We start from the raw sequence: 27,278 nt of genomic DNA, 5'->3' as shown, positions 1-27,278 counted from the left end.
TACCACGAGGCGCCAGGACCGCCCAACTCCCCTCCCTACTGCCTGCCAATCACAGCGCATGCGCCAGGCGCGGGTCCGCCGCAGCCTGCAGGGGTGGGGGGCGGATCAGTTCCCGTGCCACCCCCACCACCTCCTGCGTGGATCGACCGCGTCATGGAGAGGGGAGAGACTCCTCCCCAGTGGAGCGGAGCCACCAGAGCTCCCCCTGGTCGTTCCCTTCACTGTGCGCCATCCACAGCGCGAGCGTCCCGAGAGCGAGTTCCCACAGCGCCAGTCGCGCAGAACACAAGCTCTGCAGCACCAGCGGGGACCCTCTCCCCGATAGCCGTGCACTGCCCGCAGCTGCCAACACAGGCACTGGAACCCTCAGCGCCCGTAGGGACTTGCCCCGCGCCAGAAAACTGGCACCTGCAGTCTTCAACAACAGCGCAGGAAGAAGCCTCTGTTTGGGACATGCTGGGGGGAGCTGGGAATCACGATGTAGTAAAAAAGGGATTTGAAAGATCCAAAAATGCTGCTTTAGCTGTCTTTTCTAACCTTCCTAGAACAGGGAAGCCTCTGGTAACTCAAAAGGCCATTTCAGAAGCCTTCACAGCTATGGTGAAGCCAGATGGAAAGCATCTAGCCACCATAATTCAAAGGGTAGTTAAATCCAGAGAGTATCTAAGTGTATCTCTTGCATTTGTAATTTGTCTTGTTGCTGTTACTAATCAAAATGTATGGATAATGCTTTCTCAACAGGAAAATCTAAAAAATTTCTGCTCAGATAACATGGTTAAAGCAGGAGAACCAAACAAAGTGTGCCTTATAGGAATACCTTATCATAACATCAAAGATTTCATTCCTTTTGGTATTGAGGAAGCAAAAGTGTCCTGCAGTGGTACTGGAGAAACCATAGCAGACATCATATGGCAATTGAATACTCCCTTAGAGAGAGATCCGCAAGAGCTAAGGTTAGTAGGAGCTCTCCCTGGAAATGAGTCATGTGTTGAATTTCACCCTGTGCATTCCAGTGTATCAGAATGGTCAAACAAACACTGGTCACAGCAATATTTTCATGTGGGAAGCACAGATGTCACTCCTCATAATAAGAGTTACACCAATAGCAGTTGGTGTTGGAATGTTGTTGGTTCACAAAATACAAGTTACCCCAAAACAAGATTGGTTCATACAAAAGGTAACCAGAGAAGAGCGTTGCCTCCTGGATATTTCTTAATTTGTGGTAATAGAGCATGGCCTGGAATACCTGCCCAGGTAAAAAGTGGACCTTGTTACTTAGGCCAGCTGACCAAATTTACACAATCAATACAAGAGCATGTTAAGTGGTCTAGTCCTCAAGCTGAGGAAAACACCATAGAACATTGGAATGATAGAGGAAATTTGCTAGCAGCAGTTTTTTCCCCAGTTAGTGTAGACAGAGCATTACGTTTAGTGCAAATGTTTAACTACTGGGTGCAGGAACAACTAAACATCATTGCCAAAATGCTTAATGATTTCTCAACAGATGCTGATAGGATAGAACAAGCAGTATTACAAAACAGAGAAGCTCTAAGGTTCTTGTTGATGATTCATGGTTACCAATGTGAAGAGTTTAAAGGAATATGTTCCACAGAATTAAGCAAACACTCCAAAGAAGCACAAGCAGTGAAAAATAATCCTGACAAGCTAACAGTTGACATTTCTCCTTTAAAGAAATGGGTTCATTCCCTAAGCCTAATAACCTGGCAAGAAGCAGCACTGATTCAAGGAGTATTGATCCTATTTGTTATTATGATTTGTTTGATTGTTCTTATTTGCAGGACTACTCATTAACTGTCCAATCAAACAAGAACAGTCCAGTTCAAGAGCATGTTGTTTAGCCTGTATTTTGAAATTTTGTTAATTTTCAGTTAAAGTGCAGTTTTGAGCTTATTGCACTGCCAAGTTGCCCAGCAGGCTGTAGGGATAAGGACACCTGTCCCCTCAGCTGCTGAACATTTTCTGCAGAATGTAAGTGGTTATGTTTAGCCTTTGTGAATTTTCTCTGTAAATTCACACTTGTTTGCTGCTTTACCAGGCGTATAAGGTGACTGAAAATCAAAGCTTCATTCTCAAGCCTCTGTGATGGCCACACAGAGGTTCTGGGAATGGACCTTGAACTTGAACATAAGGAGATCTAGTTCAGCTGGACTGAACTTGCTTCTTTACTAAGTTAAGTCACTCTGCACTCTTGGACACTTTGCACAAAGTTCAATAAAATTTGTAGTTTGTTTACAGTGGTCTGTGCGGTGAGGACTGCACAGGAAGGACCACAATTTCACGCGTGAAAGAAAAGTTTCTTGTTTTGCACTAGTTGTAAGTTTCAAATTCCAAACATACGTGTCTTAGTCATGTATTAGTTTGTGTTAGTTTACAAAGGTTACTGTACCTCCTTCCAAAAGTTCTATTTTGAAAAGAGAGGGGGAGGTAGGGATGTGTAACCCGCAAATACCCTGTTAAGTCTTGAATTAGCAAAATTTAAGATTCTCAAAATGTTATTTCTCAATTTTCAAAATTTTCAGCCTTTCTGTTCAAGTTGCAATATGCATGATGTGTATTATGTTGTTTGCATTTTGCTTTGTTCTTTGAAACAAAAGGGGGAGATGTTGCAGCCCCTGGTTCAGGTGGGTCTGGAGGACCACCTTACAGGTTTCGTTTTCACCTTAAAAGGACATGTTTCCAGCCTCAACCAATTGGAGTCAGACCACTGCACCTGGGGCGGGGTCACTTGAGGTCATATATACCTGTGTTTTTGAATAAACTTGGGATTTGCTTGAACATCACATTGGTGTGTGCAGTCTCCCTAGGCGCTGGTCGGCAACAGAGCATTCTGAGGTCATCCAGCACATCAGGGAATCCACACAACAGAAATTCCATCTGGGGGAGGTGAAGGAGTGGAGCAGGAGGGAGAGCCCCTCGGGTTCTGATTCTGGGGGCAGCTCTGTCACACAGCCCCACCAACCCTGGCAGGCAGGAAGGCAGCCTGGGCTTGTGGCCACCCTGCTCTGCACTGGCCCTGCAACTGGTGAAAAATCTTATCCTCATCTCCAGGCTGAACATTCCCTGTTTCCCTCAAGACCCTTTGTCTTTCATCCTCTTCACATGCCAGCTCCAGCCAAACCTTCCCTCCCTCAAAAACAGTCCCCATATCTAACACTTTGTTTGCAAACTGTCCTTGCTGTCACCTCCTGGCAGTGGCTTCATGGCCCCTGTCACAGCCAGCCCTGGCCCTGCACTGACCCAGCTCTGCTGCCCCACAGATGCTGCATCAGGAAGAGAAGGTCCATGGGGGAGGGAAATGCACAGGGACTCATCCTGGAAAGGACCTCGGGCGGGTTCTGGGCCAAACCAAAGCACAGTGAGTGGAGAAAGGGACACAAGGATGGGCTGTTTGTGTGCTCTGCCATGTCAGGAGAAGATGTAGAGCTCCAGAGACACCCAGACAATGTGGATCCCTCAGGAGATGATCTCAGACAGCAGCTCCCAGGCCTCTGCCAATCCCTGTTTGCTCTGGTTTCATGGTCACTGGTGGTTACACCCACTCACCCACCCACACACCCACCAGTGTTCTGTGCACACACACCAGTCTCACCAGTGTCTGGGCCCCCAAGGAACACAAGATCTGATGATATTGGGGCTCCCACTCCAGTGGTTGGCACTTGGACCTCTCTTCAAACCCAGAGCACAGAGATCCCTTCTCCCAGAAAGTTCTTGGCAGTGGAGGGATTAGAAAAATGGAACAGACTGTGGGATCAGTTACAGGGCACAGCCAGAAAAAGGCACTGACCAGTCACCTCTTTGCACATGCCCAGCTCCTTCATACCCTTTTCTCTCTGTTTTCTCATACCTCTTCCTCCACAAATCACTTTGGTCATTTCCTGGACATCCCATGGCAAGTCTTGCACTGCCCCTAAATGCACTTTCTGGCTGCCCATCCTGAGTCTCAGGACCTGAGTGAGAAAACCCCCAACCTCAGCTGCAAGGCCATCCTGGGGGACTGTCACTGATCACTTGGGGAGCCTTTCATGCAGAGATGTTGGAAATCTCTATTAGTTCCTTTGTAACTTTTGAGTTTTGAAAGGTTCCTCCAAAGTCATTGAAATTCATGTCCCCAAAAGGACAATTTTTCCATTTTCATAAAGTGTTGGGGATTAGGTCACATTAAAATGCCAACATGGTGCATGTCAGTATATGCAACCCTGTGGAGAAGGAGTTGGGCATATAAGAATAAAAGACTAATAAACTGTTTGGATTGGAAGAGACCTAAACCAGACACTAGTCCAAGGACCTTTGCATTAGCCACGGACACCTTCCACAAGTTCAGGCTGTACAAAATTCTCAAACTTGGACAGATCCAGGGATGGAGTTTTCAGTTACATAAAAAGGTGGCCCAGGTTCCTGCCACCCTCAGCACAAAATATTTCTTCCTGACATCCAATGGAAATCTCCCCTCATTCAGTTCCAGTTCCTCTGCCTTGTTTTGCCAATACAACCCTTGGCAGAAAGTGTCACTCTGTCTCTCCTGCACTAAGAGCACAACATTTTCATGGCTAAACATCTTGGAGAAGGACCAGAAACATCCCATGGAGGGGTTTGGAGGCCTCAAGCACAAGTCCTGGACCCAGTGGTGTGGAGACTGAGAAAAGAACAGGAGACATTTGAGAGGGCTGAAGGGCAGTTAAAGGGCAAATGGGGAGGTCCAGACTGCACACAAGGAGAAAGGAATTTCCCCCTAAGGGCAGTGCTGTGGTGCAACACATCCCCCTGAAAGAGTCTGGATCAGTCCAAGGCTTTGTGTGCCAAGGAAGAGCCAGGGAGGAGGGAGATATGTCAGTGCAGGAAGGGGCCAGCGAGGTGGGGCAGCCGGGGGATGCCGACAGCCTGCAGGGAAAGGGGCAGGGCATGGACACCGTTGGACAGCCTGGGCTGGAGAGGAGACAGGGATGTGCAGAAGCTGAAAGGCCCCAAGAGAGCCAAGTTGTGCAGGCCTTTGGCCATGGCTGCTGTGTGTGCCCCTGATGGCATGAGGAGACAAGTGAGCCTTGCAGCCCTGGGGCCTCATTGCCTCCTTGTCCCTGCTCAGCAGCCTGGGAGGTGCCACCCCATCCTCCTGTCCCTGCTATTCCACATCCCACACCCCGGTGCCCAAGGAAGAGCCCTGAGGAATGAGGGAGGGACAGGATCTCCCTTCCCAGGGCCTGGGTGTCATGGCTGTGACCTTTGGATTAATGAAATGCTTCTTACTTTCCTCAGCATCAGAGTGACCTTTCTTTCTTCGTCCATATTTGTCATCATGGTCTCTTTGTTTTCTAACTGGAATCTGGGGACACTTTCTCAGTTATGTCCCTCAGAGGGACTCATTAACAACAAAAGAAACTTTAAAGTTTGATTCTGACTTTGGTTTCTCATGAGGTTCCTGCACCTTTCCTCATGATCTGATGTTCAGGGACTCAGCACCAAACCCCCAGGAGGGCCATTAAATGCCCTGGGCTGTTGCTGTGCTGCTGAGCTGGGCCGGGCTCCTGGCACACAGGGAGGTCCTGGCAAGCGGGCAGCGCTGCAGAGAGACAGCTCTGCCCAGGAGCAGCTCCTGTGCACAGCCCAGCAGGGCTCAGGGCACTGCCTGCACACACCGAGGGCAGAAAAGCAGGGCAGAGAGAGGTTACACACAGTCTGGGGTGTGAGTAAAGCTGAGAGGAAAATCCACAGAAGAGGAATCTTTCCAGGCTTTCAGAAGGTAAGTCTGCATGAAGGGCAATGTATGTGCAGTTTGTGGGAAGATCTCCCAACGCTGGCACATTCCACAGCCTGGGGGGTCTCTAACGTGGGATATCACAGTTTCTCTGGTGCTGAAGATGAGGACGTGCTGCAAAGTAGGGACTCTCTGCTGCACCATCCCAGGGACATCCCAGCAGGGTTCCCTCCTCCTAGGGATGTCTGTAGGGTTTGAACCCTGGCTGTGCCACCCAGGCTGTCCCAAACTGTCCTGCAGAGCAGGGTCCTGCACCCCAGGGTGCTGTGCCAGGGCAGGAGCTCTGACACGTGCCAGGGGCAGATCTCAGCTGGTCTGGGGAGATCCCTCAGTGCTGGGAGAGAGGCTGTGGATGGAAAGAGCAAACCCTGGCAGGTCAGGGCAGGGCAGAGCAGGTTTCTTCAGCCATCAAGTGAGAGTTTCATAGGGGAGTACTTCTTACAGAACCAGAGCAGTGAGGGATATTTTCCAGGGGATACTTCAAGGGGAAGGTGAAAGGAGGGATTTCTATCAGGCTCTCAAGCCACATACCTGGTGGTTTGAGTAGCAGAGGGAACACTGAGGAGCTGAACAGGAGCTGAGAACAACTACCTGGCATTGCTGGTGTCTGGGAGTTGGCATAGCTGGATGAGGGTGACAATGCCCTGAGTGCCCACCTGGTTCTGCCCTGGATTCTCCCAGCTGGTCCCTCAGTGTGCATTTCCTTTCTCCTCAACTTGCCCATGTTACTGGGGTTTTTTCCTCCTTCTCTCAGTCAGGCACACTGGGAATGGGAGTTCAAGCTACAGAGTCAATCACTGATCCTGTGATCCCCCTCAGGCAGGTGGGTCCCTGGGAATGAGACATTCCAATTCTTCTCTGACCTGTGGGGCTGTCAGTAGTGAATTCTGTGTGCCTGGAGAATGAGGTGTGTTTCCCAGAATCAAACCCCATTGTCAGGACACTTGGCTCTTCTCTGAGATGTCCTTCCAAGCTGGGAGCTGCCCTCAAGAATGCAAATCACCTTCATAGCACAATTTTGTTATCTGAAATCCCCAGTGCAGAGGGGCAGAGATGCTGTGCCCATCCCAGGAAATGCTGTTGGGTTGGTGAGATGAGCCATGTGTGTCCTTGAGACCTTGAGCCAGGCTGAGACACTGAGTGGTCTGTGATGGATCTCTCTGCTGTCAACAGTGTCTGGTGGCATTTCAGACAAAAATGGGAGTGTGATCACTCTCTCTCTGAGGAAGGTCCAAGTCCGGGGCAGCTGGAACAATGCAGAGGGACAGAGCAACTCCCCTCACTCTGCGCTAAGCCACAGACATGGTCCTGTTTGGGAAGCCCTGCTCTGCTCTTCCTCAGGGCAGCACAAATGCTGAGGGGTTCTGCCATCCAGGAAAACTCCACAGGGAAGATGAGGGGAGTCAGAAACAAAATACCCAAACCTCTGAAACTGTCTTCTGGAATCCTGAAATCTCAAAACTGGGAGTGCAGATGCCCATGAGAACTTTTGCTTTAGGAGCAGTTTCATCTGACACAGCTGAACACCAGGATGGGCCCTGCCCACACCATGGCCATGACTCCACTGGAGCAGAGCAGGGCTGACCCTCACAGCCAGTGGGCAGAGGGGCTGCTCCTCATGGGAAATGTAGTGAGCACCAAGCAGGGCTCCAGCCATGGATATGAAGCAGTTTTCCGAAAAAGGAAAAGTGGGGAGTGTGAACAGAAGGGAAAGGGGTATTGGGACATGGCTGTGATTATTCTCAGAAAAATCTCATCTGATTTGTCACTGTCATTTCCTCTTTGGACAGTGCCCCACCTCCAGAAGCAGCAAATGTCCAACAGCAGCTCCATCAGCCAGTTCCTCCTCCTGCCATTGGCAGACACGTGGCAGCTGCAGCTCCTGCACTTGTGTCTCTTCCTGGGCATCAACCTGGCTGCCCTCCTGGGCAACGGCCTCATCATCAGCGCCGTAGCCTGCGACCACCACCTGCACACCCCCATGCACTTCTTCCTGCTCAACCTGTCCCTCACAGACCTGGGCACCATCTGCACCATTGTCCCCAAAGCCATGCACAACTCCCTCTGGGACACCACAACCATCTCCTTCGTGGGATGTGCTGCACAGGTCTTCTTCCTTATTTTCTTCATTGGAACAGAGATTTCCCTACTCACCATCATGTGCTACGACCGCTACGTTGCCATCTGCAAACCCCTGCACTACGGGACCCTCCTGGGCAGCAGAGCTTGTGCCCACATGGCAGCAGCTGCCTGGGCCACTGCTTTTCTCAATGCTCTGCTGCACACAGCCAATACATTTTCCCTGCCCCTGTGCCAGGGCAATGCCCTGAGCCAGTTCTTCTGTGAAATCCCCCACATCCTCAAGCTCTCCTGCTCAGACTCCAAACTCAGGGAAATTGGGCTCCTTCTGGTTACTACCTGTTTAGTGTTTGGTTGTTTTGCTTTCATAGTTTTCTCCTATGTGCAGATTTTCAGGGCTGTGCTGAGGATCCCCTCTGAGCAGGGACGGCACAAAGCCTTTTCCACGTGCCTCCCTCACCTGGCCGTGGTCTCCCTGTTTCTCAGCACTGATGTGTTTGCCCACCTGAAGTCTCCCTCCATGTCCTCTCCAGCTGTGGATGTGGTGGTGGCAGTTCTGTACTTGGTAGTGCCTCCCACACTGAACCCCCTCATCTACAGCCTGAGGAACCAGGAGCTCAAGGATGCTGTGAGGAAAATGATGACTTGATGCTCTCCAGAAGCATAAAACTGTTGTTTCTGTTGATGTCTGCATAGCATTCGGACTGGAACTCAGTACAGCCCCATCCTGTTTTCTCAGTATTTTGGTGGGGGTCATGTGATAAGTTTGTGCACAAATAAATTTTTTAATTATCCTCCTTTATAATCTGGTATGTTTCTTTGGAGTTTGACCCGGAGACTGTCTAAATGAGGATTTGTTCCACTTGAGCAATTACACAAAATAAAGGACAGTGCAGTGACTTGTTTGATCCTTCTTCTTAGGCATTCAGAAAGGACAGCTCACTGCAGGACAGTGCATGTTTACATAGAGGAGGGGACTCTTCAGAGGTGCCCTTTCTGCTTCCACACTCTCCTAAGTCCTTGTGTTGGTCCAAGGCCTTGGTCCTCTGCCAGGTTGGTCACATCCTGCTATGTGTCCATCCTGGGCTCACAGCCAGGGACAGGCCATGGGCACTGCTGGGACACAGCTGAGCTGCACAACAGCAGCTCCATCAGGAAAGGGCATCTCCTGAGGGCAGGACAGGAAGGCTTTGGGCTTCCTCTGAAGTTGATCTTAAGAACATGCCTAAGGAAGAGACATTCAAGAAGCTCCTTGTCCTGCTTTGTCTGCCCATGGCTCAGTGTGATGAGATCAGGGTCCCAGTGTGACTTTCAAAGGACTTAGTTCTGGTTCAGGTTTTACTTGTTGGTGGCCAGAGACCATGCAGATGAGATTAACCTTCCTGGGGCTCAACAGCTTGTGACAGGGCTGATGGCAGGTAAGTGGTTTGCTTAAGACACTTTGGAGCTGCCAGGAGAACACGAGACCTGCAGCAACAGTGTGAGCAGGAGCTGACAGTGAATAGAGCCCAAGGAGAACAGGCCTGTCCAGCTCGGAGTCACCCAGAGATAATAATCTACATCTGAGTGTGAATTGAAAAAAAAGAGCCCTGCAACCCCAGGGAATACAGCAGATTGAGGGAAACGAGTCTTGTGATTCATTTTACTTTCCATAAGCATTCATGGTCTGGATCCAGTGCAGCCCCCAGACCCATCTCCGAACACTGGAACAAGGCAGGGCCCCTCTGAGCACCCTCCATGGCCACACAAGAGCTTGTGTGGCAGGGGGTCAGTGGCAGGGACCACCATCAGCTGGCTCTGCCTCCCAGCCTGATCAGCACAGCCCAGCAGAGCCCCCACATGGCCCTGGGCACCACAGCCCCTGTGCCCTGCAGAGCAGCACCCCCAGCTCAGGGGCTGTGGGGAGCACAGGGAGGGGCTGCAGGAATGGCTTGTCAGGCCAGCACAGACGTGTTCCCCTGGGGAATGTCTCTGTGGGGAGATGGGATGTGTGAGAAGAAGAGCAGGACAGGCTGTGGGTGCAGAGGAGCCATGGAAAGAGGCTGCCCTGTCCCTGGGGCTGTAGGAGATGCCTGACCTGAAGATCTCCTGAGCATTCCACAGACAGGGTCACTGTCCCTGACCTCCATTTCCTTCATTTCTCGCTGGAGGGCCAGACATGACTGTGCTGCTCTGCTGGGCTGGGCCAGGCACAGGGAGATGGGGAGACCAGGAGGAGGTTGGACTGGGCCATGCCAGCAAGAGGGAAAGCCCAATGTTGAGCTGAAGTGTGTGAGTGTGCAGTGTGGGGGTTCTGCAGGGCTGAGGTGCCTCCAGCCCCAGGCAGTGGCAGGAGGAGCCCAGGGAGACACTGCACCTGCTGCCAGGAACTGTCTGTGTGTGTGCAAGGGAAGGACTCGTGTCACTGAACAGCCCTGGGAGTGTGAGCAGGGCATGAGCCCAGCTCTGGTGTGGGCACCTGTCAGAGCCCTGACATATCTGGGTGTGACTGCAGGAACAACCTCCCTGTCCCAGGGACATTTATCTCACCAGCCTTAAGCATGCAAATGTCCGTGTCTCCTCCATCCCTCTCCTCTGCCTTTATGTCCCTTTCTTCCCACACCAGGAAACAGCCTGGGGGAATCTCCCCTGTGCAGTCAGAGAGGCTCTGTGAGCAGGAGTGACAGTGTTCTCCAGAAGGTGCATTTGTCCCCTTTGACATGGCCCAGAGCTCAGGACTGTGAAAACATTCCCAGGCACACACAGCTTGGAGAGATCTTGGAAGGCAAATTGGGAGAGGAAGAACAGAAGAGGCAAAATTAGGGATATGAATCCATCCCAAAGAAGTTCAGTAGCTCCTCTGAGCAATGTTTCTGCATTCAAAACACTGGTAGGAAATGTCCTCTGATAAACAGCTGCACAAATATTTTCACATAAACAGAGAGTGAATCAGATTAATAGAACAAGTGTGTGGTGTTGTCAGTAAAAAGAAAATTATGAAAAAATCTTGAAATTAAAAATAAACAGCACATGATAATGATAGGCAAGGAAGTCTTCAACAATTACCAGGATTTCTTGTCTGCAGAGGTTTCGACTACCTCCTAAAACCCACACTCCTGGCTTCAGGCCATGACTTCCCAGAGCAGTCACAGAGTTGGCCACTGCCCCAGAGATGCCCCAGGGCAGCTCAGGGACCCAAGTGTGAAAAGTCCCCCAGAGTGTCTGTGAGCCCTTCTGGAGCAGGAGCTGCTGGGCAGGAAGGACCAGCTGGGGAGGGGCAGGGAATCCCCCCCTGCAGCACTGCTGGCCAGGCTGAGGAGGGTCCTCTCCAGCACAGCAGAACATCCTGTCCCCTTGGGGGCTGGGCTGTCAGTTGTGTTCCCAGAACTGACTGACCAAGCTGGGCAGGCAGATGCTCAGGGGTCATGAAGGGCGTCACAAAGCTGAGCCCATCCAGCTGAAGGATTTGGGGAGGTCAGGAGGAACTGGGACAAAAGGGATGGGATATTTGGGGGAGGGAAGGGGGGCTTGGCCAACAGAGGGGCCATTCTGACACTTGGGAACCTCATGGAATCAAAGTTCCATTGTGACTCTGCAGGACCTCAAGGAAACAGAAGCCCACTGTGACCCTGTGGAGCCTCATGGAATCCAGGGATCATTGTGACACTCCAGGGCCTCATGGACTCCCAGCAACCCTGGGACACTGCAGAAATTTTCCCCATTCTCATTTTGCTCTTCTTAAAGATGGGCTTGGCATCTGCCTTTTCCAAGGACCCCAGAACCTCTCAGATTGCTCTGGCCCTTTTGAGAGCACAGCCCAGAATCCCAGGAAGGGTGATGCAGCAGTTCAGGAGCACTTGCAATGAACTGTCCAAGACCACGGAGATGAATCTCACTGGGCCAGTGGAGTTTGTTCCTGGAGTCACTCACACAAATGTCAAGGCCCAGCAAGGCATCCACCTCTGAACTGGGATTGTGGGATTCTCATGCACTCAGGGGTGATCAGAGAGTCTTTCCCTTTTACACCCATGGGGAGATCATTGCAGGAGTCACAGTCTCTCCCTGGGCTCTCACTGCCACTGCTGGGGGCTGGAAGCACCTCAGCCCTGTGGGGTGTCACCTGCTCTGCCCCTCTCTGAGATGCCCCACGGCCTGAGGGATGGACACAGGGGGAGCTCTGTGCTCAGAAGCACATCCCAGTGCTGCATCCTGGGGGTTTTCCAGGGGATGTGGGGCCCAGAGTGAAGTGACCTCGAGACACTGTGTGTCCCACAGCCCTTCCCAGCATCTCCAGGATTAGCTGATGGTCTTTGTGTTCTCTTGGATTCATCTCCCCCACACACACACTGTGAATGCTGAATTCTCCTCTGTACAATTGCAGCATGGCCTTGTGAGCTGCTCATTTGGTGTCCCCATGGAGGGACAAACAACCTGTCAGTGGTGGGTGAGAGGCCAGTGCTGGGAATGGTGTTTGCAGGGAGTGATCTGTGACAATTCCCCTGGGGCCCCTTGCCCAGGGTGTCCAGGAAACAAAGACAAAGCCCAGACCCTGCTCTGCTGCTCCTTCAGGTGTGTCCCTGGAGGCCTGGCTGTGGAAGGGACACTGCTGTGCCCTCTCCTGCTCTCACACACTTTGGCTCTTCACTGTGCTTTTCTGCAACAGGGCAGTTTCCTGGGGCTTGACAGCCTATGAGAAGAAACCAGTTCCTTACAGCCCCAGGGCTTGTCACCTCCTCACCCACTCCATAGAGCTGTGGAGGTGTCCTACTGCTCTCCTGCACTCCCCATTCCACACCCCACATCACTCTGCTCCAGGAGCATCCTGTGAGGAACCAGAGATGGGTGGCAGGGCTTGGCTGTCCTGCTTGGCAAAGTCCATCAGGCACTTTCACAGCCACATTCCACAGTCCCTTTTCCACCTGTAACCACTGACTCTGAGTTGCTGCTTCCCCAGTCCTCAGGAATGCTCTCCTTGTCTGCTCTTCCCCTCTGGGGTCTCTTTTCAGTGATGGCCTGAGCAGAGCTTGCTGACATCCTCCGGAACCTGGAGCTTTGCTGATGAATTTTACTTTTTTAGAGACTTGTTCTGTCTTCAAATCTTCAGTTAAGGAATTCAGTGCCAGAGGCCTCATTAACATTTAAAACATCTTAACAAGACAAGCCTCTGGGAATAATTTATTATTGTCTTCTATTCTTCTGTGGTTAATTAGACAGATTTCAGAAGTGTATTCAAAGTGAGTGTATTACATTAACAAAAGGCATGAAGAAAGATTTCTTTTTGTCCTGTTTACCTTTTTCCTGTTTATACACTGATAGCAGCAATTCCTAATTGATATTGTTCCCAAGCACCAGGGATGGTCTCCTTGTCTGCTTGTTCCCTCCATGGTCTCTTCTCAGTGATGGCATCTTCAACAAGACAAGCCCCTGGGAATAATTTTCTTTTAAATTTTCAAATCTTTTGTGGTCAGTTACAGAGAACTCAGAAATGCATTCAAAGTGAATATCTTATATTAAAATAAAGAGAAAAGATGCATTTTTGTGGCCTCTTTATTTTTTCCTGTTTATACATTAATGTCAGCAATCCCCAAATTACTTTGATCATGAGTACCAATTAATGCAGTCTAAATAAGTATGAAAATCAAGACCCTTTATGTCTTACATTTAATCAAATGTTATCCCTAATCCCCACCCCACCATTTCCCTCATCACATGCCTGGCACTCAAAGCAGCCTTGTGCAATCTGAGCTTCCTCCACTAAAGGCTGGACCTGCAGGTTTCAGCTCCTGGGCACCAACTCCCACCTGCTGTACTTGGAGAAAGAGCTGCAGGAGACACAGAGGGATGTTCATTTACTTCAGAAAAAAAGAAAGAAAAAACAAAACAAAGGAAGGCACAAACAAACCAAACCCCACAACTCCTTCCTTAGCTGCACGTTAAGCCCACGTTGCTTCCACTGAAGTTCACTTTCCACAATAGGTAGTCTTAGACCAAAGGCAAAAATGTTCTGTGTCAAGTACAGGTCACAAGATATTCCCAAACACTTCCTGTCCCGATTCTGTCCATATTTGCTCTTCACACACAGGTCACACACTGCAGTCAGAATTTCCCTTGATCCAGAGAGGGAGGAAAAGAGAGAAAGAGAATGAAATTCTGCATTCTGCTAAGTTAAATCTGCATCAATCCCAATTTTCTGGGGTTACAAGAACTTTATCAGACACTCTCTGCAGCATCTGTTCAGTGGGGGAAAATCTGTCTGGATGGCCAAGCCCAAGGACTGGTGAGGAATGGAATTACATCCAGGATTTTTCCCAGAGATCAGTATTGGGGTCAGTTCAGTTAAACATCTTTATCAATGATCTGGATGAGGAGATCAAGTGCACCTTCAGTCAGTTTGCAGATGACACCAGGCTGGGTGGGATTGCTGATCTGCTGGAGGGCAGGAAGGCTGAGCAGAGGGGTCTGGACAGGCTGGATCAATGGGCCCAGGCCAACTGGATGAGGTTCAACGAGGCCAAGTGCTGGGTCCTGCCCTGGGGTCACAACTACCCCAAATCCTTGGTCATGCCCTGTAACTGTTCCCCACATCCTGTCCTGTGTCCTTAATCCCTCCATTTCAAGGATCTTGTTGGAATAAGGGAGCTTTGTACTCTGGGTATGGAGTGAGATCCAAGTGCCACTGGAGTAGGAACCACAATCCATCAGGTTTGTGCTTTTTAGGGGATGAGGAACTGGTGACACTCAGAGGCACAGAAAGTTTCCCTTCATTGCCCACAGTACAAATTAAAGAGGATACAATTTTTAAACTCCGCAGCTCTTTGTGCAGCTTTCCTCAGCCCCAGCAACCAGGATAAGCCACGTCCTTGCTGTACTGGTCCCACAGCCCAGGGTGCTCCTGGCCTCCCTTGCTGCCAGGGCACACGGCTGCCTCCTGCCCAGCTCCTGCCCACCCACAGCTGCCTTACAGGGCTGCTCCCAGCCAGGCAGCTCCCAGCCTGTGCCATGGCCAGGGCAGTGCCCTGCAGGGGCACACACTGCCATGTGTCCCTCTGCCATTGCAGGAGGTTCCTGCCAAGATGGGCATTTGGTTGGAATGTTCAACTCAACATTAGTTTGGAATGTTCATCTCAAGATCACCTCTGGCTCAGGGCCTGTTCAGGCCTCAGCACTTCAGAGATACATGGATGGTTTTCTCTCCCAGGTCCATCCCAGCCCAGTCCAGCTCCCTCCAAGCTCTCCCACCTGCTCTGGGCTCTCTCCAGCACCAAGGGCCTCTCCCAGCACAGCCCAGGTGGGTCTGGCCCCACAGCCCTGCTCAGGGCAGGGTGCTCTGGGCAGTGGCACCACAGCCCAGCCCCTGGGAAGGCACAGCAGCACCTGGAGCTCAGAGAGGGCTCAGCCCCACTGGTGGTGAATGTGCTTGGCAAGAGGAACAGGAGGCACCTGTGTGCCCTGCACTCCTCTGCAAGAGATCTTGAGAGCTCTCAGCCTCTCTCTGCCATCCCATCTTCCCAGGATAGAACAAAACCCCCAACCCTTGTGGCCCTCGAGAGCTTTTCCTGCTCCAGGCACAGGGTGCATCCCAAGGCTCAGGCAGCTAGAAAGCTGTTCTCATTTCCAGTTCATTCCTGCTCTGTTAAGGATAGTAAAAGCCATAACAATAAAAAGTTGATACACGTTCATTTATTTCACTTAAATACAAAGTGAGACTCCTTGTATACAGAAAGGGTCTTGGTTACACAGGAAGGAGGGATCATTAAGTTGGAGGGGATGAAGCACTTCTGTGAAGACAACAGCATCAGAAAGGGAAAAAAATTTTTAAAAAAGAAACGAGAGAGCCTTGTCCTGCAGTGACACACACTGGGGGCTACTGACAGAGGAAATCAAGCAGTCTGGTGGTTCACTTGGTTGGATGGCAGCTGCCCACCAAACTGTTCTGACAACTCTCCATTCCCAGACTGACATGAGAGAGAAAATAATTCATAAAATGACTCATGGGCTCATATAAGACAGGTTACTGTAGCAAAAGTAGAAGTTTGCATGCCCAAACAGAGAGAAAATCCATATTCTCTGTTTCCCATTAGCAGTGTCCAGCACTTCCTGGGAAGCAGGGCTTCAGGATATGAGGTGGTTGTTTAGGAAGGCAAACACTGTAAATAATGAATGTCCACCCCTTCTTCCTTAGCTTTTATTCCTCAAATGCTGTCATATGGTCCAGACTATCCCTTTGGCTAATTTGGGTTATCTGTCCTAGATATGTCTCCTTCCCAGCCCCCTGATGGTGGAAATGTTAAAGGGACAGTGCTGGTGCTGTGCAAGCTCTGCTGAGCAGCACCACAAACACTGGTGTGTTATAAACACCTTTCCAGCTCCTAAGGCAAAGTACAGAACTCTGAATGCTACTGTGGGAAATAGAAAACACTGTCAAGCATCCAGTCATTACTTCCCTGAGAGCTACCTTAAACTCCTGGTTCCTCAGGCTGTAGATGAGGGGGTTGAGGGCTGGAGGAACCACCGAATACAGAACTGACAGGCCCAGATCCAGAGATGGGGAAGAGACGGAGGGAGGCTTCAGGTAGGCAAATATGCCAGTGCTGAGAAACAGGGAGACCACAGCCAGGTGAGGGAGGCACGTGGAAAAGGCTTTGTGCCGTCCCTGCTCAGAGGGGATCCTCAGCACAGCCCTGAAGATCTGCACATACGAGAAAATAATGAAAATGAAACATCCCACAAATGGAAAAGCACTAACCATGATGAGCCCAATTTCCCTGAGGTAGGAGTGTGAGCAGGAGAGCTTGAGGATCTGTGGGATTTCACAAAAGAACTGGCTCAGGGCATTGCCATGGCACAGGGGCAGGGAAAATGTATTGACTGTGTGCAGCAGAGCATTGAGAAAGCCACTGGCTCAGGCAGCTTCTGCCATGTGGGCACAAGCTCTGCTGCCCAGGAGGGTCCCGTAGTGCAGGGGTTTGCAGATGGCAACGTAGCGGTCGTAGCACATGATGGTGAGGAGGAAAAACTCAGCTGACATAAAAAACGTAAACAGAAAGAGCTGTGCAGCACATCCCATGTAGGAGATGGTTGTGGTGTCCCAGAGGGAGTTGTGCATGGCTTTGGGGACAGTGGTGCAGATGCAGCCCAGGTCTGTGAGGGACAGGTTGAGCAGGAAGAAGTGCATGGGGGTGTGCAGGTGGTGGTCGCAGGCTACGGCGCTGATGATGAGGCCGTTGCCCAGGAGGGCAGCCAGGGAGATGCCCAGGAAGAGCCACAAGTGCAGGAGCTGCAGCTGCCGCGTGTCTGCCAATGGCAGGAGGAGGAAGTGGCTGATGGAGCTGCTGTTGGACATTTGCTGCTTCTTGGCATGGAGCCTGTTCAAACACAGGAAAGGAAGGGGAAAAAGTAAAACAGCTTCCTGTCAAAAAAGCCACTCTTTTTTTCATAGAAATCTCCTCTAGCAGAGATTTAATTCCCTTCTCTGGTTTCTACTGGCTGAGGGTGGTGTGAGGAGTTGGAGCTCTGGCCATGTGCTGCCAAGCACTCAGCTTTGCCTTGCTGCACTGGGGACATGGAGGTGGTTTGTGGCACCATTGACAATCACAATGGGTGTTGCATGTAACCCACCTGCAGTGGGAAATTCAGCCTCTGCACCCATGACTTGGAAGACTTTGGGCTGCAGAAGAAAGGCTTTAGTCTACTTTTTATGTATTCCACCTTAACATCTCTTGATTGTTCCTTTTTCGAGTAAAAATTCCTCCCAGGAGCAGCAGGGAGCTGTCCAGTGGCATCTCTGGCTATGGAGACTCTGATGGCAACATAAGAATGACCCTGAGGAGGCTGCAAAAGGGACACTGACACTGTCCATACGACATGGTGTGTTGATGACTGACATTTCTCACTCTATTCTTCTCTAAAAATAATAAGTTTGAAGTTTCCTGAACTTAGACAATTTTTAAGGCTTCTGTCCCAGTCTTAATACTCAGGACAGAAGGCTGAAAGAATAGGGTCCTTCTCTTAGAGTTGGCCCCTGACCTGCTGCACTTCTCAAAAAGATCCCTGGGAAATGTTCTCTAAGACAGAGCTGTGAGCAGCCCTCACCCCTGCAACCTGCTCTCCAAAGGATAAAGACCCTTCCCCCCCATATTAGTGTTTACTTATTCCATGCAGGCCTTCTCCCCAGCCCTGTGAGCAGCTCCCCAGGCTGGCTGAGAGCTGACCCTGGCAGGCAGCAGAGTCCCTGCCCCAGCACAGCGCCCTGGGCTGCAGGACCCTGCTCTGCACCACAGCCCTGGGCACCCCTGGCTGCAACCCCAGCTCCACAGCTAATCCAAAGTGTCCCCCAATAGCCCCCTCCTCACACATCCCATCAGCTGGGGCTCCAGGAGCTGCCCCTGCATTGCCCTGCACCCACAGACTCACCATGTCCAGCACTGCAAAGATTTCTCCTCCAAGAGCTCTGAGTCATCCTCCCAATGCTGAGCCCCTTTAAGCTCTGTCTGTGCCCTGCTGGTGTCCCTGAGCTGCCCTGGCAGTGCCCTGAGCCCTGCTGGGCTGTGCACAGGAGCTGCTCCTGGGCAGAGCTGTCTCTCTGCAGCGCTGCCCGCTTGCCAGGAGCTCCCTGTGTGCCAGGAGCCCGGCCCAGCTCAGCAGCACAGCAACAGCCCAGGGCATTTAATGGCCCTCTGGGGGGTTTGTGTTGTTTACATCAGACTCAGTCCATCAGAGTAACTTCAAACAACTTTTCAAGAAGTCAAAGCAGATTGAAACACTGAAGTTTCTTGTAGTGGTAATGGGTCCCACTAAGGAACAAGACTGAGAAATTGTCCCCAGATTCCAGTTAGAGCAGAAAACTGGAAGGAGTGATGGCAAGTATAGACAAGGAAGGGAAAGATGACTCTCATCTTTAGTAAAACTGGCTGTGTTTTAGAATTCAAAGGGCTAAGGCCTGACCAACAGGCCCTGGAAAGGGTGATCTTGGCCCTCCCTCATTCCTCCAGGCCCTTCCTGGGGCACTTGGAATGTGGGAATGTGCAATGCCAAGGTCAGGACAATGGGGTGGCACCTTCCAGGCTGCTGAGCAGGGACAAGGAGGCAATGAGGCCCCAGGACTGCAAGGCTCACTTGTCTCCTCATGCCATCAGGGGCACACACAGCAGCCATGGCCAAAGGCCTGCACAACTTGGCTCTCTTGGGGCCTTTCAGCTTCTGCACATCCCTGTCTCCTCTCCAGCCCAGGCTGTCCTATGGTGTCCATGCCCTGCCCCTTTCCCTGCAGGCTGTCGGCATCCCCCGGCTGCCCCACCTTGCTGGCCCCTTCCTGCACTGACATCTCTCCCTCCTCCCTGGCTCTGCCTCCCCAGCTGCCCTTGGTGACATTATTTCTTTCTCACTCTATTTCTGACCACAAAAGTAAAAGCTCCACCATCTCTGAAACCACCACTGTGACACTGCAGGACTAGGGGGTTTAACTCAGTGTGTCTGTGGACCCCTGAATGTCTGAGGTAATTGATTAAGAGATTGATATGTAAGAGTTCAGAGTGTATTCTTGAATGAAAGAAGTTTGCAGGGCACCCTGAAGGTGGAAGGAGCCACCTACAGAATGCAGGAGAGCTTTTGGCCAGTAGAAGGTTTCCATGTATGCTTAACTGAGCTGACTGACCAGTTCTGAGATGACTTGCTGTGGAAGAAAGTAGATGAAAGTAAAGCTGTAACTAACAATAAAGTCCTTTGTCTTCAGTGTAAGCCTTCTGATTTAACTGCTGCCTGGGTTTGTCTCTGCCTCCTCTGACCGCCGTAAATCAACCTTACCCCAACACAGGACCTTATGGAATCACGAGGTCACTGTGGAATCTCATGGATTTAAGGGACCTTTGTCACAGTGCAGGGCCTCGTGGAGCACAAGAGACCAGTGTAACACTGTGGAACCTCATGGAATTGTGACACTGCAGAGTCTCATTGATCCAAAGGGATCATTGTCACTCTGTGCAACCTCATGGAATCAAAGGGTCATTGTGACACTTCAGAGCCTGATGGAAAAAAAGGGACATTGTGACACTGCAGAACCTCATGGAATCATGGGGTCACTGTGGAATCTCATGGATTTAGGGGGCCATTATTACAGTGCAGGCCTTGTGGAGCATAAGGGACCCGTGTGACAGTGTGGAATGTCATGGAATGAATGGCCCTGTGTGACACTGCAGAGTCTTATTGATCCAAAGGGATCATTGTTTGTCTGCAGAACCTCATGGAATCAAAGGGTCATCGTGACCCTGCAGGGACTCAGAGAACCAAAAGAATCTTGGGACTCTGTGGAACCTCATGGGGTGATGGTGGAAATAGAAATCTCAGATAACGTTTACTAGAGAATCTGCCTCATTGAGCTGTGAGGGGCAGAAAGGACCCCTTGCATTCTAAACTCCTACTCAGAGAGGAGCCTGGTGTGACTGGATCCAATCTTAGCCTCAGAGTTACTCTGCAGTGTCAATTATAGAGGTGTGATTGAATCACTTTTTCCCACAGGTTTTAAAAATGGCAAATCAGATATACTTATGTCAAATGAATTACTTATTATGGGAAATGAGTAGAAAAAAGAACAGACAAGTGAACAGATGAAAGATCTTAATAATTTACTTAAATATGTACTATCCAGTGGAAAAGCTAAAAACCACCTAGTGTCAAAGCAATTATTTAAAACAGTTGTATTGAAACCAGCAAAAAGAAACTATCATTAAGCAGAGATTGATGTAACTCTCACACAACTAAAGAGGGCAGATCTCTCTCCTTCCCTTAACCCCTGGGCAGTGACCATGAAGAGCCATCCCTGCTTCATGGGAGAAGCTCCACACACTTCAAGACAGTCTGTGAAAGGATCTGCCATATGGAAGTTGGACTGAGCTTTTAGAGCTATACAGTGAGGGATTGATAGTCATGAATTTCCAGGGCAGTGAGCAGCTTATCTGTCAGATCCTGTTCCAAAAAGCAGGATGAGCATTTGCAGTTTGGTGAACCAGGCTGGTTTTAGCAGAATTCAACACCAAAACAGCCCCTTGGTGCCAGCAGTAACTCAGCATAGAGAGCCTGCATTGTTTGCATTCTCTGAGTGGACTCTGGGCCTGATCAGGGCAGAACATCCTGTCATGGTCCATAAGGCTCTGCAGTGCCACAATGGCCCCTTGATGCCATGAGGTTCCAGAATGTCCTGAGGTTCATTTGATTCCAGAAGTCCCCACAAGTCAGAAAGGCCCCTTGGTTCCATGAGATTCCACAGTGCCCCGGGGTCCCTTTGGCTCCACAAGGCTCTTCAGTGTCAAAATGGCCCCTTGATTCCAGGAGGTTCCAGTCTCCCAGGGTTCTTTCAGTTCCATTAATCTCTGCAGTATCACAATGGACTTTTGATTCCATGGTGTTCAGCACTGGCCCAGGGTACATTGGGCTCCATAACCCTCCTCAGTGTCACAAAGGCCCCTTCATTCCTGGAGGTTCCAAAATATCTCTGGGTTCCTCTGGATCCATGAGGCCCCATTTGTCACAATTGCCCTATGATTCCATGAGGTTCTGTCGTCTCATAATATCCCTTGAGTTCCAGAAGGTTCTGTGGTGTCACAATGTCCCCTTTGGTTCCAGGAGGTTCTGTGGTGTCACAGTGTCCCCTTTGGTTCCAGGAGGTTCCACACTGTCCTTGCTGGAACACACATGGTTTGATGTTGCCCCACCTGCAGAGCTGCCTCCAGCTCTGGGGTCCCAGCACATCAAGGACATGGAGCTGTTGGAGCGAGTCCAGAGGAGACCACCAAGATGATCAGAGGGATGGAGCAGCTCTGCCATGAGGGAAGACTGAGAGAATTGGGATTGTACAGCCTGGAGAAGGGAAGGCCTTGGGGTGACCTAATTGTGGCCTTCCAGGACCTGAACGCAACCAAGAAGAAAGATGCAGAGAGAGTATTTACAGACGCCTGGAGTGACAGGACAAGGGGGAAATGGCTTCACACTGATAGAGAGAAGGGTTAGATGAGATATTGGTAAGAAATTCTTTATGGTGAGGGTGGTGAGGCCATGGCACAGGTTCTCAGAGAAGTTCTGGCTGCTCCATCACAAGAAGTTCTTCAAGGCCAAGCAGAATGTGGCTCTGAGCAACCTGGTCTAGTCAAAGGTGTTCCTACCCTGGGTTGGAATGAGAAGCTCTTTAAGGTCACTTATGACCCAGAGCATTCTGTGATTCTGTGTCTGGTGGGTGATGTGGTGGTCAGGGCTCTCTTGGCACATTTCATGGGCACAGAGACCATGAAATAATGGGGATTTCCACTGTGGGTGAAGGAAGGAGGGGCACCAGCAGAACTGACACCTTGGATTGACAGCTGACAGACTTTGGCCAGTTTGGGAAACTGATGGATGGAGTCCCTTGGGAGTCAGTCCTGAAGGAGAAAGGAGTGCAGGATGGATGCAGGTGTTTTAAGAAGGAAATCTCAAAGCTCCAGGAGCTGTGCCTCTGTGGCCTGAGACAAGCCAGGTGGCAAAAAGTATGGCCTGGTGAAACACAGACCGTGGGTTGGATGTCAGGGAATAAAAGAGAGTGTATCACCACTGGAAAGAGGGACAGAAATCATGGGGGCACCACAAGGATATGGTGAAGTTATGGAGGGTTAAAATGTGAAGGGCCAAAGACAAACTGGAACTGAATTTGGCCACTGCAGTTAAAGACAGCAAAAAATGTGTGTCTAAACCCATGGGCAGCAAAAGGAGGGCTCAGAAGAGTCTCCATCCTTTGCTTGATGCAGAGGCAGCACAGGGTCAGGGCAGGAGGAAATGGCTGAGGGAATTAATGACTTCTTTGCCTCAGTCTTTTAACACCAAATGCAGTTGTGCTCAGGATACCCAGATCCCAGGGCTGGAAGGTGGTGATGGGGAGCTGAGTGAAGCCCCCATAACCCAGAGAGAAATGGTCAGTGACCTGCTGTGTCACTGAGAACCCCACAAGTCCCTGCCCACATGAGATGCACCTGAGGGTACTGTGGGAACTGGAGAAAGAGCTGGCCAAGCCACTTTCACTCATTGCCCAGCAGTTCTGGTGAACTGGAGAAGTCCCAGCTGACAAACTGTGATGCCCATTTACAGACAGGGCCAGAAGGATCTGAACAATTCCAGACCTGTCAGCCTGACCTCAGTACCAGAGACGTCCATGGAGCAGATCATCCTGAGTGCCATCACACGGCACGTGAAGGAACCCAAGGAATAAGGGTCAGTCAGTGTGGGTTTGGGAAAGGCAGATCCTGCATGACCAAACTGACCCCCTTTCTATGACAAAATGACCCACTGAGGAGATGAGGGAAAGGCTGTGGATGTGTCTCTCTGGAATTCAGTCAAGCCTTTGGCACCACCTCCCACAGCATCTCCTGCAGAAAGTGGCTGCTCATGGCTGGGATGAGGGAACTGTTTGCGGGGTGAAAAACTGGCTGATGGCCCAGAGACTGATGGGGAATGGAACTAAATCCAGGTGGGGCTGGTCACCAGTGGGGTTCCCCAGGGCTCAGTGTTGGGGCTGGTCCTGTTTAACATCATTATTGAGGATCTGGACAAGAGGATGGAGTGCACCCTCAGTAAATTTGTGGACAACACCAAGGTGGGTGTGATTGTGGATGTGCTGGAGGGCAGGAAAGCTCTGCAGAGGGATCTGGACAAGCTGGATCAATAAGACCAAGTGTCAGGTGCTGCCCTTGGGTCCCAACAACCCCATGGAATGCTCCAGGTTGTGGGCAGATTGTCCTGAAAGCTGCTCATCAGGAAGGGAATTGGGATGTCTGTTTGAGAGCAGGTGAATATGAGCCAGAGAGTGCCCATGTGGGCAAGAAGCCCCATGGTGTCCTGGCCTGTATGAAAATTAGTGGGGCCAGCAGGACCAGGACAGAGATTGTCCATCTGTACTGGGCGCTGGTGAGGCCCCACCTCAAGTCCTGTGTCCAGTTCTGGGCCCTTCACTGCAAAAAGAACATTGAGGGCCTGGAGTGTGTCCAGAGAAGGGAGTGGAGCTTGGGAAGAGTCTGGAAATAATGTGTCATGAGGAATGGCTAAAGGAACTGGTGTTCTGGAGTCTGGGGGAGAAGAGGCTCAGAGAGGACCTCATTGCTCTCTGCAAAGACTGAAAATGAGGTTTTGGTGGGGTGTGATTTGTTCTGTTCTATCAAGGCTGTAGTGACCAAATGAGAGAAAACAACCCTTAATTGTGTCAGTTGAGGTTCAGAATAAATATTATTTTTTTTCCCTGAGTGTATAGGCTTGAATAAGTAACTCAGTGAAGTGTTGGTGTCTCTGGAAGTGTTCACATGGCACCTGGGTGTTGATGCCATGAGTGCCCCCCCATAGCAGGACTCTGAGCCACGTTAGTGTAGGGTAAGATAAAAAGTAAAGGTCCTTTAACATCACAGGCTTAGGGCCCACAGGACTACATGACATGCACATGCCCTCCAGTTCTAGTTTGCATGGCTTTTATAATAAGATCCCTCCAATCATTGCTTTACACATTTCTCAGTCCAGCCCTGGTTCCACACCTGTTCCACCCCCTGGAACTGGGTCTGGGATGGTCAAGACCCTCTGTCTTCATCCACCTCCTCTTCTTCGGGCACACAAAGGTCTTTTGTAGTTCTTCCAGTCCTGACTTCTGGGTCACTCTGACATGTGTTTATGTTTCATTCTGTAGGCCGTCTGATATCCTTCAGCTCTTTACCTTGGAAAAGAGACTAAACAGCTAGAGAATCTTGCTGCCTGTTCTGGGGCAGGGGTAGAGATAGAAAAACATTAAACTTAAGCTAGAAATGTTAACCTACAAAAAATCTATAGCTATTGTGTTCCTAAATCTACAAAATGTGAAAAATCAGAAACCAAAACCCCCTTCGGCATCAATGTAACACTCTGGGAAGTGGTTTAGGGGTGATTATGGTGGTTTTCATTCAGAGTTGGACCAGAGGATCTTGAAGGTCTATTCCAACCCTGATGGTTCGGTGATTCTGTGACCTGTCATTACTCTTTCCAGCTTTGTGATTTTACAAGATGCTGGAAATGTTTTCTGAGTTTGATTCCTCAGTGGGACCCATTAGCAATACAAGAAAGTTTACAGTTTGAATGTGCCTTGGGTTTCTCAAGAGGTTTCTGCAACTTTCCTCAGGGTCTGATGTTCAGGGACTCAGCACCAAACCCCCCAGAGGGCCATTAAATGCCCTGGGCTGTTGCTGTGCTGCTGAGCTGGGCCGGGCTCCTGGCACACAGGGAGCTCCTGGCAAGCGGGCAGCGCTGCAGAGAGACAGCTCTGCCCAGGAGCAGCTCCTGTGCACAGCCCAGCAGGGCTCAGGGCACTGCCTGCACACACCGAGGGCACAGCAGGGAAGGGACAGAGATGAGAGGCAGCCTGGGCTGGGAGGGAACTGAGCTCTCATTAAAGGAGAAACCTCCACAGTATTTGAAAGAAGAATTCTCTTGCTATAGGAAAGTTAACCTTCCCTTCCTGCAAGGATCTCCTAAAGCTGGCACATCCCACAGCATCCAGGATCTTTCAGAAGGACTCCCACAGTTCTTTAGTGGAGAGGAGGTGGCCATATGGCAGAGCAGGCCAGGACCTGCAGGCATTAAAGACAGACAAGGGAAGTAAGAAACAGTTTAAAGTTGTCCTGGAGTGGGAGGAGAGGTGAGAGCTCATCAGGAGAGGAATCTTCACAGCCCTTTGCCAGGGTAAGTCTCTGGCTGCAGACCAGTGCAGGTGAGTTCCTAGAAGTGTCTCTTACACCTGCCAAATGCTACCACTGAGAAGACCTGCCAGGATGGCTGTCCCGGATTTCCTGGTGTGGAGCATCAGAGGCACAGGGCAAGAAGGTTCCCTTCTGGCAGGAATGGCAGTGGGATGTGGCAGAGGGTGGGAGTGCAGCCAGGGGTGCCCAGGGCTGTCCTGCAGGGCAGGGTCCTGCAGCCCAGGGCTCTGTGTACTGGGGCAGGGGCTCTTCTGCCTGCCAGGGACAGCTCAGCCTGGCCAAGAAGCTCCCCATGGCCCTGCCGGGAAGAGGTGTGGGTGGAAGGAGTGACCCCCTCCTGGCAGGCCAGGGATGAGCAGGGCAGGGCTGAGCAGGGCAGGGAGGGTCCTTCAGCTGCAATGGCTCTGGGCTTCTCTCAGCTTCAGCTCTACCTCCTGCCATGTCCAAGGGCACTTCTCGGAAAACACATCCACTCAGAACACCTTCCCCTTCCCAGCCACCTCAGCTTGTCTGGGATCTGCTCTCCAGCCCCTGCACAGGCAGAGCTGCCCCTGGGCAGTGGGGTGGGCATGGGCTGTGTGAGCACTGGAGGGAGCTGAGCTGGGCACAGGGAGGTGGCTGCTGGCAGGAACAGCTCCTCACAGCACAGACAGGCAGGGAGGGAGAGGGAGCTGCTGCCACAGATGCTGGGGAGGGGCATGTGGGCACCTCCCTGCTGGCTCTGTGGCACAGACACCTTCCCCTGACCAACTCCTCCCTGGGCTCCTTTCCCAGCCTAAGCAGAGCCTCTGCCCTCAGGCCCGTGGGGCTCAGGTGTGCATTGTCCTGCAGCAGCCACAGCCCAGGGAAGGATAAGCCTCTGATTTCCATCTGTCTCTGTGTGTCCCTCCTCCCTTGGCAGGGCCATTGTGGCATTTCACTGCCATCCCCTGTTGCCTTTGCTGTCCTTGTTCTCACCATTGGCTTTTCTGAGCCCATATAGGGCGGTTGGGGGTGGCAGATTCCTGTTCAGACACAAACCCTTTTGGACCTGTGGGAGGAATATGTCTGTGGGAGCAAAGTGACCAAGTGCCCTCCAGGCAACTTTTGGACATTCAGCTGCTTCCCTGGGTGTCCTGCAGGGCTGCAGGGTGCACTCTAGAAGGGCATAGGTTCTCCCAATGTGGTGCCTTTGATCCCCATGCAAAAACACCTCTGTGCTAAATCCATGGAAAGGCTGATTGGCAACTGCAAGGATTGCTCTGACTCTCAATTTGGGAGCAGAGGGATGAAAGAGGTGAGGAGTCTGTCACTCTGCTCTTTGACCCTGGATTCCTGGATTCCTCTGCTCTCAGCAGTGTGCAGTTTTGTTTTAGGAGAACAGTCCAGCATGATGCTCATCCAGCTCCAAGCTGTCAGCCCAGGGCAACTGAGAACAGCTCTGATAGGCAGAGCAGCTCTTCTCTCTGCCCTAAGGGAGCCTTCCTTTGACCCTCAGGACCCACATGACTTGACCTGCAGTGCAGTAGAAATTTCAGGGATTTCAAACATCCACAACAGCGGCTAAATGTAGTGGGTGCAATTAGATCAACAAATACAAAGAAATCCTTAAAATCAATTCTAAATTTGGACAAAATTTGAACAGCTCTTTGATGAATCCCAAGTCCATTTAATTTGAGATCACTCTGCATTTCAAGTTCCCCCTCTCTGCAGAGCAAAGACTTCTCGGGAGCCAATTACAGGGT

The 27,278-nt window shown here is 50.9% G+C and overlaps 1 protein-coding gene and 1 pseudogene across 1 annotated transcript in view; one reads left to right on the top strand and one right to left on the bottom strand.

Annotated features, from left to right (window-relative positions):
* LOC139673811 (zinc finger protein 850-like) overlaps positions 1–27,278 on the top strand; it is a 685,564-nt gene that overhangs the window by 155,789 nt on the left and 502,497 nt on the right. The window contains 1 exon segment of the mRNA XM_071559630.1: positions 5,674–5,679. Within this exon segment, the coding sequence (XP_071415731.1) occupies positions 5,674–5,679 (6 nt within the window).
* On the bottom strand, positions 14,165–17,171 carry LOC139674249 (olfactory receptor 14C36-like; annotated as a pseudogene).

The sequence above is a fragment of the Pithys albifrons genome, chromosome 7 (genome assembly GCF_047495875.1).
Source record: "Pithys albifrons albifrons isolate INPA30051 chromosome 7, PitAlb_v1, whole genome shotgun sequence".
Lineage (NCBI taxonomy): Eukaryota > Metazoa > Chordata > Aves > Passeriformes > Thamnophilidae > Pithys > Pithys albifrons.
Note: the sequence above shows the minus strand (reverse complement) of the source record. Positions and strands in the feature narration are given on the sequence as shown.